Source organism: Leucoraja erinacea, chromosome 7, assembly GCF_028641065.1.
Source record: "Leucoraja erinacea ecotype New England chromosome 7, Leri_hhj_1, whole genome shotgun sequence".
In the NCBI taxonomy this organism is placed as follows: Eukaryota; Metazoa; Chordata; class Chondrichthyes; order Rajiformes; family Rajidae; genus Leucoraja; species Leucoraja erinaceus.
This window is the reverse complement of record NC_073383.1, coordinates 15,999,160-16,011,563: the sequence shown is the minus strand read 5'-3', so window position 1 is coordinate 16,011,563 and position 12,404 is coordinate 15,999,160. Positions and strand designations below refer to the sequence as shown.

Genomic DNA, 12,404 nt, shown 5'->3' with positions numbered 1-12,404 from the left:
CAGTTCCTTCAGATGCAGCATAACTGAAACAAAGTAATGGGTGACATTTAGGGTTGAGACCCACCACCAAATTTAGTTTGGAGAAACAGCCCTTTGGCCCACCGTACACTCTCACTATGCTACACACTGGGGACAATCTAGAATTTTTACCGACGCCAATCAACCGGCAATAAACCTTCCCAATAACCCTTTCTGGCTTAAGTCATCCCTCCACCACCTCCAGTTTAAATTCCATTTGGAATATTTTGGAGGACCAAGAAACCAAGAACCAAGAAACCTATACATCTTTGGGATGTGGGAGAAACCATAGCACGGAGAAAACCCAGCAGTCACGGGGAGAACGTGCAAATTCCGTACAGACAGCACTGTAGTCAAGATTGAACCCGGGTCTCTGGCGTTGTAAGGCAGCAACTCTACTGCTGCGCCACTGTGCCTGAGTGTGCTGGACTGTGAACATTTTATTGTATCTTCTAGCCTTGTTGTCTTGTACCAAACTGTGCTGTGGTCAAACTCCAAGCTCACTTGCGTTATTCTGGCCACAGACATCCTTGGTTCCCAGAGTGAACCTGATTATTGATTTTACCACGCAAGCAGTAATTGCACTGAAGACAACAGGCTTTTGTAAAATTAAAATTGCTTTCTAATTTCTAGTATGTACAGATCAACATCTTCCTTAGAAGCCAGCTTATAGTGTGATTTGTACTTTTGTTGAAACTTAAGCATTGATCTCTTCTCTGGTTTCAGGGTCCTCATTCACCTTGAAGGTGCAGTTAAACGATGTGGTCACTCGCCATTTCCTGGACAGGGCCATCGTTGACGTCTTTGTCAACTTCACCAAAACCAACACGGCCCTCAGTGAGGATGGTGGAGGAGTGGTTTTCAAAGTACCGTACACGCTGGGCCTCCCTCTGACTGTCACTGCACGTAAAGAGGGCTACCTGCTTGCATCCTTGCCCTGGAAAACCAGAAGAGTGCCAGGTACATGCTCAGCGACAATCCTATCTCCATTGTTCTCCCTTTCTAGGTTCTACTCCACCAAAAAATCATCTGGAATAGGAAAGGTGGATTGGCAACGGTCTTTATAGATCATAAGGTCGTAAGTGATAGGAGCAGAATTAGGCCATTCGGCCCATCACGTCTACTCCGCCATTCAATCATGGCTGATCTATCTCTCCCCCCTAACCCCATTCTCCTGCTTTCTCCCCATAACCCCTGACATCCAATGCTCCTTCTGATCCCTCTATGGCAGTCAGTAAAACTGTCACTGGTTATAAACGTTGTGGGAAGTCTGGAGAGGGATGTGGAAGGCAGCATACAAATGTACAACCTTTTATGGGAGAGGACCCAGATTTGGACATGTATTCAGGAAAATTGGTTTGACTGTTCCAATTCTCAGCAGTAAAGTTCTTATTATTTTCATTTGGACAGAAAGACAGACAGTTTCTTAATTTAAAATTGATTTATTTTCAGAAGCAAGAGTAGACAAATAATAAAGTGCGCTGTCTCATGAGTCCTTTCTGGCATGAACCTCTTTTGTGGCTGTTTATGTGATGTTTTGATGAGGATAGCTTAAGTTAAGGTAATTTTCCATGCAAGGCTGAGGTTTGAACTGAAGTATCTCTAAGGATGGAGCCACCTCAGTCAATGCTCCCCATATTTCAACACAGCCATGGATTCCCAACACTGGCCCTCCAGTTGCAGCATAACGTTGTTTGTTTAATGCTAGAGACATTTGTCACCTGTTTCTGGATCTCCCGTCAGTTGTTTAAACTTTGGCCTTTTGTTTGAAGGCTTTTGTTGCCTGCTTCCACATTTGGGAGGCAAAGAGAATTTCTGTAGAGGATCTTCACTCTACTGATGTTTAATGAGCAGCTCAGTTGGGAATCGGGTATGACTTATTGAGACTGCATTTAAAACAAAAAAATTGTTCTGCCATGCTTTTTGTTTCTGCTTTCCAGTTTTTGCAGCCGTAACGCTTTCGATGATTCCGCAAAGCCGAGCAAACCTCTGGTTATTCGAAGATGCCATCTTAATAACAGGAGGGAAAATTGGTAAGTAGCGCATAGAACGGTTTTAGCTACACTTATACTCTGCTTGTAACAAAGATATGTGCAGTGATACTGTTAAACCCAAGTTACAGGGCATCCTAAAGTCGAAATGTACATAAAGGAAATATATCTTGGTGCTTGGCCTCCATGCTCATAGTACCCCACTCCATCTTCTCCGCATCAGGAAGGTGGATCCTGCTCATCCCCGTGCTGGAGCTGAGGGGCGAGGCTACAAGCAGTGGCAGACTTTCCAACGTGTGGGGGTCAGAACAAGCCTGTTGGGACAATGCGGACATTGGACTTTGTCTGTGGAACTGATGCACTACAGTGCTATGTAAATGTAATCGAGTCAAACTCAAGTAGGGCTCTTGGGGCTAGCGGAATCAAGGGATATGGGGAGAAAGCAGGAACGGGTTACTGATTGTGGATGATCACCCATGATCACATTGAATTGCCGAATGGTCTACTCCTGCACCTATTTTCTGTGCTTCTAAGTACAATAGATAAAGCAAGGACGATAACACAACAAAAAAGCTTTTTACTGTACCTCTGTACACGTGACGATAATAAACCAAACACAGCCATATTCTGCATTCTATATTGTTCCCTTTGTTCTATCTGATGTCCTTGAGTTTGACTTGGTTATATTTATGTATAGTATAACCTGATCAGTTTGGATAGCAAGCAAAACAATGCTTTTCACTGTGCTCTGGTACATGTGACAATAATAAATCTAATAATACTCATAATAACCACATACCCCACTGTCCACCTTTTAATAGTCAGCAAAATTTCACCTCCAGTCTAGGTGCTGGTCAAAGATTTTTGTTCAAGGGTTTCTGAAACTCTGCAAGTTGCAGGCCATAATTACTATGTTACTGAAATATCATCCCTGAATATGTTGGTCTGTGTTAGTTATCTCCTTCTCTTCACTGGTATCATTCCTGACCAAATGTTCCTATTTCATTGGAATCAAACGGAAAAGCCAGAAGGGGATAGTGGCATCCCCACGATGTTGGGGTCCTCTCCTCGTATGTTTGTTTAGTCCCTCACAAAGTGGCTGGAGTTAACACAGGATTGAGGTTTCGTTCAGATGATTAATAAGATTTATTAAGCTCCTGAGCATCCAGAGCAACAGTTCTGATCAGAACCACTTGTTTCCATTTAATAAAAGTTATAGAAATGTGGGAGCTCCCATTCCATTACAACGTCTTCCCCGCCTAAAAGGAATATCTCCTCGTGTATCATGACCAGAGACACTGCCTCTTCACCCTGCCAATTCATTGTCTAAAGCAAGGGTTGCCAACCCGCGGGAAATTTACCCCATGGGGTAACTTTGTTGATTCTGGATTTGTACATATTTTTTCTCATTGACTGACTATGTTTTGTTCTGGTATACCGGTATCTGTTCATCATTAGCTGTTCATAACTAAGTGAAATAACATTGTTACGTGCTATTAAAGTTGTCAGGGGTAAACGGGATGAAAAAGGTTGGGAACCCCTGGTCTAAAGGGTGTCAAAGATGGACACAAAATGTTGGAGTAACTAAGTGGGATAGGCAGCATCTCTGAAGAGAAGGAATGGATGACGTTTTGGGTTGAGACCCTTCTGTATAATCCCTTGCAGATGCTGTATGACGCTGGCAAAATTGCCAAGTGGAACAAGCCCTTAACATTCTCACTAGTGATGGGTGACTGAAATACTGCACTTGGCTCCTGGTTTGATTTAGCACTGAATTTGAATATACCATTCCCTGGCCTCCACTTCTCTGATGTGATCACCTTGAGACAGAACAAAATGTGTAGGAAGGATCTGCGAATGCTGGTTTACACCGAAGATAGACACAAAATGATGGAGTAGCTCAGCGGGACAGGCAGCATCTCTGGAGTGTGAAGAAGGGTCTCAACCCGAAATACCACCTATTCCTTTTCTCCAGAGATTTTCTCCAACTTTTGGGACCAACCTTGGGAGCAAGGATCAGCTTGGTAGTGGCGGGGTAGGATCACAAGGTGGTGTATGAATCCTGGAATGTCAGCATTTTTCTGAACACCTGAATTCTATGAACTTTGTACAGTAAGGACCTTTTATCAGGAATAATCTGTTGCAGATGCATTGGCTTCTTTGAGATTCCCAATAGGTTAAATTTAAGCATAACTTGGATCCCATGCTCTGGATTGCAAAGACAAAAAGCTAATGTGTGGAACACTGTTGTGCTTTGATTACGATAAAGTGCCGGAGGAGCTCGGTAGGGCAGGCAGCATCTGTGGATGGGGATGGACAGATGACATTCCAGGTTGGAACCCTTCCATTCTGTCCATAATCTCCTGTCTATTCCTTCCGTAGATGCAGCCGACTCACTGAGTTCTTCCAACACTGTTTTACTATTAAAGCATTTGCAGTTCCATGTGCCTCTACCACAGTGTGTTGGATGACCACAGGGGGGCAGTGAACACTGCGAATGAGAGACCGTTTACCCTGCCTGTATTTTCGTCTGAGGAGATGCTGAGAAAACTTTCCTTTAACCTGAGTTTATCTTTATTTAAATCTCCACTCCCTCACAATTTCCCAGTGCTTCACCGTCAGTTTTGCAACGGGGGAATCTGTTCTCCTCGCCCTGAGATGATTGGAGGAGGCTGGGGGTGAAGTGAGAAGTGTATTAACGGTGAGGTCATGAAGTGAAGCACAACCACTTCTCATCACCATTTTGCAGCACTTGTGTGAACTGGAGGTGTAACTGGGACATGAGAAGTGGAAATCTGAAATCACTGAAAGCTGCAGGTCCTGGACTATAACAGATGGTGTTGTTCCTGGTCTATTGCTTTCATTGAGACATGAAGCTATCAAATGATATGGTCACCAGATAACACCAAATGTTGCTAATTTAATAAATGAACATAAAACTATCCATTCCATTGTCTTTTGTTGTTTTAGTGAACGATTATGATATGACTCCTCAACCCTTGTTTATGAAAGTTATGTTGTCCCACCTTGTCTGGAGTTCAAGGAGGATTTAGCTTAGTATATAGATAAAGCGTGGAAACGGGGCCCTTTGGCCTACCGAGTCTGTGCCGACCAACAATCACCCTTTACACTAATTCTATCCTACACTCTAGGGACAATTTACAGAAACCAATTACCGTACAAACCTGCATGTCTTTGCAATGTGGGAGCATTTTAGAAACGTATAAAATTCTTAGAGGATTGGACAGGGTAGATGCAGGAAAAATGTTCCTGGTGTTGGGGGTGTCCAAAACCAGGGGTCACAGTTTAAGAATAAGGGGTAGGCCATTTAGGACTGAGATGAGGAAAATCTTTTTCACCCAGAGAGTTGTATATCTGTGGAATTCTCTGCCATAGAAGGCAGTGGAGGCCAATTCACTGGATGTTTTCAAGAGAGAGTTAGATTTAGATCTTAGGGCTAAGGGAATCAAGGGCTATGGGGGAAAAAGCTGGAACGGGTTACTGATTTTGGATGATCAGCCATGATCATATTGAATGGCCTGCTGGCTCGAAGGGCTGAATGGCCTACTCCTGCACGTATTTTCTATGTCTCTATAAAACCGGCGCATCCGGAGGAAACTCACACAGTCACCCTGGGTACATACAAACTCCGTACAGACAGAACCCGTAGTCAGGATTGAACCTGGGTCTCTGGCGCTGTGAGGCAGCAATTCCGCTGCGGCGCCACTGTGCTGCTCTTGTATAGATGGGCAGAACGGTTGAATTAACACGGCGGGCTGAAAGGCCTATTTATACGCTGCACAACCTTACAACTCTCTTGCCAATGATTCTGTTGTGGGATCTGAGTGGCGATTGCTCCAGTGTAACATCCGGAGATCCCAGCAAGCCAAGCATGAGTCCAGAGTGAGTCAAGCCAAGCATGAGTCAAGCGTGGGAGTGAGCCGTCAGATTCAGCCCTCTGTGCGTTCCAGACTTGCACATCTCATGGCCTGTACAGAACTCCAGTATTTATTTTGCTTTTGATGGCTCAACAGCAGTAGATACTGTCTGCAAAAGGCAGCAGAGTTGAGCCTAATACCGCTCAAGTTGAAGTCTGTATTACAGTGGAGGGTTCGGCATTTAGTAAAGGTGAAGAAATCTGTAGGAACATGGTGTAGGACGGATCTATAGATGCTGGTTTACACCGAAGGTGAATGCTGGAGTAACTTAGGCAGCATCTCTGGATGGAAGAAATGGGTGACGTTTCAGTTGCCCATTCTTTCTATTGTATGAACATGGGTTTTGCTGCACGCAGGGAACGCAACTGTAAATAACTTAATTAACACCTTTGAAAGATTAACTACTAACTAGTCAGCCGATCTTCTTGCCACAGAACTGCTGCACTGTTGTTAATTGGATTAGATTGCTCCGAGTTTACTTTTCCTCCCTTCTAATCAAAGTTTGTGTTTTTTGTTTAGATGACGGAAGATATCCCAGCGTCCAGTTCCCAAAGGGGTTACTGAAACTTCCGAAGAATACACATGTTTCTAATCTAACAGCCTATCTCACAGCTCCCCAGCCTCCCTGGCATACAGACAACTTCATCCATACAATGGGAACCTTAATGAATAAATCAAGTAAAGGCTTCCGCATTTCTAATTGCAGCTGACCCATCTTGCTTTCTAGATTTCATTATTTGCAATGTTATTTTTGTAACTGTAACTACTTGATAAATCTGCAACGTGGAGTGTATAACAAGGTCTCTTCGTAGCTTCTTTGTCCATAGTTTGTAGATTGTACTTAAATGTGGTACTAATTCTCCTGCTCTGAATTTCACCATACATGTTCCACCCTGACCTGCCTTTGGTGAATAATGCTGAACAATCAAAATAGAAGAGGTCATACTTTTTATGTAGATGCTGGTTTATACCAAAGATTATCACCAAATGCTGGAGTAACTCAGCGCACCAGACAGCATCTCTGAAGAAAAAGATTAGGTGACCTTTGGGGTTGGAACCCTTCTTCAAAGATCCTGTCTTTGTGTCTCTCCCAGGAACATGCATGGCTGTGGGAAGGGATCTGCAGATAGGATTAGAGCAATCTAACTATCATGAGGATTTAGACTTCAGATTCTTTACCGACTGACTAGTGAGCGGTGGAGTTCACACAATGTGTTTATCATAGCAAATTGTGTCGCTGTGCATGAACACTGTTTTATTTCCATTTTCCGCTCAAATTATCACCAAGAGGATAGAAACATGGAAAAAGGTGCAGGACGAGGCCATTCGGCCCTTCGAGCCAGAACCGCCATTGTGATCATGGCTGATCGTCCCCTATCAATAACCCGTGCCTGCCACTTTCTATTCATAATTTGGTATTCAGCCTTTCTATTTATCTTTTTCCTCTTCTAGAACCCTTATGCACATATCCCCTTGGAGATTTGACTGCTCCTTTTCCCAATGGATGTTCCTCTCCCTTCCTTGGGAGCTAGTTCACATAAAACCCAATATATATCTACAAAAATAAGTGTCCAGTTTTATTGATATTGGCTCAGGGATCTTGGCCACTCATCAGAAGAAAACTCATTCGCTCTATTGGATTTTATTTTGTTTTCTCCTGAGCAGGTAGATGAGTCTTTAATTTGATGTCTGATATGAAAAATGGCATGCCTGAACAGTAACTCTCTGCCATACTGCACTGGAGCATCAGCCTGCATTACGAGTTCAAGTGGCATAGAAACATAGAAAAATAGGTGCAGGAGTAGGCCATTCGGCCCTTTGAGCCAGAGCCGCCATTCAATATGATCATAGCTGATCATCCAAAATCAGTACCTCGTTCCTGCTTTCTCCCCATGTCTCTTGATTCCATTAGCCCTAAGAGCTATATCTATCTCTCTCTTCAATACAGAATTGGGACTTCAAATAAAGCCTTCTGATCCAGAGATTAGGTCCAGCCTTAATATTTTAATCTTGGCATTAACTTTATAGATTTTTATTTAATAATTGAATTAGAAAGTAATTAATTGCGCCCAAAAATGAGCAATGTTTATCAAGGGATTATCGAGGGATTCTGGATTTCCACAATATTCGTGGTGAATCTACATTTGTTAGACTTTTAGGAAAAAACACTATACTATTGTGTAATTAAATAACAAGGTGAGAAAATAACACAATGTTTAGCTTGTGAACGAAGGAACTGCAAATGCTGGTTTAAACCAAAGATAGACACAAAAACTGGAGTAGCTCAGCGGATCAGGCAGCATTTCTGGAGAGATGGAATGTTTTTGTGACGTTTTGGGTCGAGATCCTTCAGTCTGAAGAAGGAATAGAGATGACACAAAAAGCTGGATCCATTCCTTAGCTCCAGAGATGCTGCCCATCCTGTTGAGTTACTCCAGCTTTTAGTGTCACCAATGTTTAGCATATTTGTCAGGGCAACCATTTATCAATCAAATTGCAAATTAATAAATTGTTACTATGATTCTGCAGTCATAGGTGCCCTGTGTAGAACAACAAATATAGAGGCTCTGCAGAGAGTCCTAGACAAAGATTTATAAGACTGATACCAGATTTTGGCCATTTGCTTTGCATAGAAAGTTTGACCAGAATGGCTGTGGGCTCTGGAAAGTGATAGTGAGGAGTTTAAAATGCTTTGAGAGCATTATTGTGGAAAAGATGTTGTCAACTCCAGAACCGGAGGTGATAAATTGAAGACCATCACAGAAAAATCCCGCAGGCAATTTGGGTGGGATTGATATCCAGAGCATGAATAGAGTATAGAAGTAGGAGAAGCAAATAGCGTGTCGACAGGGAAACCAGATCAGAAAGGGATTAGCAATCCCTGTTGATGGGCTTGGTTGAAGAATGGAAGTCCGTGAAGAGAGTGGTGAGGACGGCTGAAAATATCATCGGGACTTCTCTTCCTTCAATCCGGGACTTGATAGATAGATAGATATGCCATTTATTGTCACTATACATGTACAGTGAAACTGAAAGCTGCTCGTACTCATTGCGTACCTACAATTTAGCACAAAAAACAAGAAACAGAAAAAACAAAAAACAGAAGGGAGATGGGGGGGGGGAATAGGTGCACAATTTCTGCGGCGCTACATACATATTTACATATATACAGATGGAAGTCTGTGTTGGGCGGTGTAGTCAGTGCATGTGTGAATTTGAATTTATAGTAGTTATAATTCTCGGAAAGCAACTATTCCTGAGTCTGTTTGTCCTGGATTTGATGCACCTATAGCGCCTTCCAGAGGGCAGCAGGTCGAACAGTCCAAACGCAGGATGGGAGCTGTCTTTGATGATCTTCTTTGCCCTGCTAAGGCAGCGGGAGGTGTAGATGTCCATCAGGGAGGGGAGAGGGCAGCCAATGATCCTCTGCGCTGTCCTGGTTACCCTCTGAAGCCTCTCCCTGTCTGCCATGGTGCAGCTGCCATACCATGCTGTAATGCAGTATGTCAGCAGGCTCTCGATGGACGAGCGGTAGAAGGTCAGCAGCAGGTTAGAGTCCAGATTGTGCTTCCTGAGGACCCTCAGGAAGTGCAGCCGCTGCTGAGCCTTCTTGATGACCGCTGTCGTGTTGTCCGTCCAGGAGATATCAGCAGCGATATGGACGCCGAGGTATGCAAACGTTGCTTGTCCAAGGCCAACAGCATTATAAAATACCCCACACATCTCCATCATGGACTGTTCACTCTGCTGCTCTCGGGCAAAAGGTATCGCAGTATAAGGAGCAGAACGGCCAGGTTCTGCAACAGCTTCTTCCCCCGAGCCATCAGTCTCTTGAATTCCATATAATGTGCCGCCACTATTATCTATTTTATCTTTTCATCTATTTTATCTTTTTATCTATTTATCCTTTTGGTATTTTGTGTTGCACGGTGAGCCAGATGCAACAAAATTTCGTTCAGATTTGCATTTGTTGGTGTATTTTTGAATGACAAAGTATTTGATTGATTGATTGGTTTGAAGAGGCATGAATGTCGACCTGGACTGTTGGATGGTTCTATCTGGTCTGTAATTAAGTTTTGCTTTGCAGATCCAGTTGAGGTAAATAATTGACTAATCAGAACTGAAATATTTTGGGTGAGAAAACAATGTAAAATTCAATTTGGTCCACAAAAATGAGCAAAAAATAAATGACTAAATCGATGGCATTGTGAAATTATGCTTCTGTGTGTAGTCATATTCAAATGTAGTCATTCATGTGGCTGACTGGTTTGGCTATGTTTATAATAATTCAACAGACTCCTGGCTCATTATTACCTCTTTTTCTCTCTTGATCCCCTCCACCTATTATCTTGTGTTACCTGCAGATAACATTGTACACCCAATTTCACTAAGTACAACAAGCTGGAGTAACTCAGTGGGACAGGAAGCATCTCTGGAGAGAAGGAATGGGCGATGTTTCGGGTCGTTCCGAAGAACGGTCTCATCCCGAAACGTCACCCAGAGATGCTGCCTGTCACGCTGAGTTTCTCCAGCTTTTTGTGTCTTTCTTCGGTTTAAACCAACAACTGCAGTTCCTTCCTTCACATTTAGTACATATGTGTAACAAATCAGACATAATCTATGTTGAACAACCAGCTCCTGGAGGTTTTAGAATGAGATTTATTTATATCCGTTTTTAATTGGTAAGTTTTCACCTGACCTCATGTGGAAGTGTCATTTCATGGTGATGTGGACTTGTTTGATGTTTAAACACATCATTATAAAAAGTGATATTTTACAGGGCTGAAGAGCATCGAGCTGACTCCACTGGCTGCCATTAATGTTGAGTTGTTTGCTGCTGGTAAAGCGGTGAAGGTGACTGGGTCTGTCCACATCACATTGCCTCTTGGACCGACTGACCTGGTGACACATGCGGATGCTCTTCCAGCTTGGACTCTTGACCTGAAAATTGGTATGTGAGCACGTTTCATTGTAGTCCTAATTACCTTGGATCAGTGGTACAGTCTGGTGCCAAATACCTTGTTTGTGCACTGGGCTACTGTGATCTGAATGTTAATATGTTAGTCTGTTAAAGTGCAGGGGATTTCACACAACAGGATGAAGAGAAACTTTTTGTTAGCACAATATTTCTAAAATTACTGAATGATTTAAGTTTGCTAAGTACTGCTGAGAGGAGCCATTATTCCATTGAAGTTACTGAAGACATCCTGCACGTTAGTCTGCACTCATTGCTAAGACCACTGCAATAACTAAATTAGTCTTGAGTAACCAAGAACTTACATTTGTTTATCAACACTTATTAGTTTTATTCCAGAGGGTGGTGAATCTGTGGAATTCTTTGCCTCAGAAGGCTGTGGAGGCCAAGTCAGTGGATATTTATAAGGCAGAGATAGATTGATTTTTGATTAGTACAGGTGTCGGAGGTTATGGGGAGAAGGCAGGAGAATGGGGTTAGGAGGGAGAGATAGATCAGCCATGATTGAATGGCGGAGTAGATTTGATGGGCTGAATGGCCTAATTCTGCTCCTATCACTTATAACAAGGAATAACTTGAGGATGTCCTTATCTGAGTGATTTAAAAAGTTATTTTGAATTCATTGGATATTGAACAATGGACTGACTGAGACGAGGTCGAAGAAATCAATTCCAGCAAGGGAAATTTATATGAATGCAAAAGTTGTTAAATTTACTTGTGACGGAGAAGGAGACCGTTCTGGCCATCATGTTGGTATTGGCTCCCAGCAGAGTAGATCCAATAGACCCATGAGCCATTTTTCTCACATATCCAGCCACTCCCCCTCTTGATTGTTTTTGACACTTGCGTCCATTGGGGAGGTAATATATACCAGCGAACTAACCCTCTGTTCACAGTGAGAGCATGCAAGCCTAAGACAGAGACCACCTGCGATCGGGCTCAAACCAGGAGCCCCAGGAATGTGAGGCAGCACAGTAATCCGAGTGCTACTGCAAATATGTAACAGATGTTTTCTAACATTGTTTCTTTTATTACAGCACCATAAATTTTTATTTGCCTCAGATAAATGCCTGAATATTCTTCTTTCATCAAAGGTGCCTGGGTAAACCGAGGACTCGGAACAGTTAGGAAAGAGGGTGGCCAGCTTGTCTGGACCTACGTAGCCCCTCACTTGGGACAATGGATAGCAGCCCCGTTACCATTAACAACAGGTGAATGAGAGCACGTTCAGCATTTAATCTTTGCAGTTTCCTGTCACGTTCTTCTATTTAATGCCTCATCACAGTATTGTGAATTTTACTGCAAGTTAAAAGTTAGTTGTAGGGTGTGGACTGAAGTATAGATTGGGTAAAACTCAATGGATTTTGTACTTTGGTATCAGGGAGTTTCTTTCTGTGTGAGCCTAGGGCATCATATCTTACCTATTAAGCAGAAAAGATGACTTCAAAGGGGAGAAGGTTGGCTGAAAATAAACAGTTTGTT

The 12,404-nt window shown here is 42.8% G+C and overlaps 1 protein-coding gene across 1 annotated transcript in view; it reads left to right on the top strand.

Annotated features, from left to right (window-relative positions):
- The window catches only part of fam171b (family with sequence similarity 171 member B), a 45,877-nt gene that overhangs the window by 28,784 nt on the left and 4,689 nt on the right, over positions 1–12,404 (top strand). Inside the window, exons 2-6 of the mRNA XM_055637832.1 lie at positions 745–978; positions 1,959–2,051; positions 6,467–6,625; positions 10,728–10,898; positions 12,017–12,133. Coding sequence (XP_055493807.1) covers positions 745–978; positions 1,959–2,051; positions 6,467–6,625; positions 10,728–10,898; positions 12,017–12,133 — 774 coding nt within the window. The remainder of the gene's footprint in view (positions 1–744; positions 979–1,958; positions 2,052–6,466; positions 6,626–10,727; positions 10,899–12,016; positions 12,134–12,404) is intronic.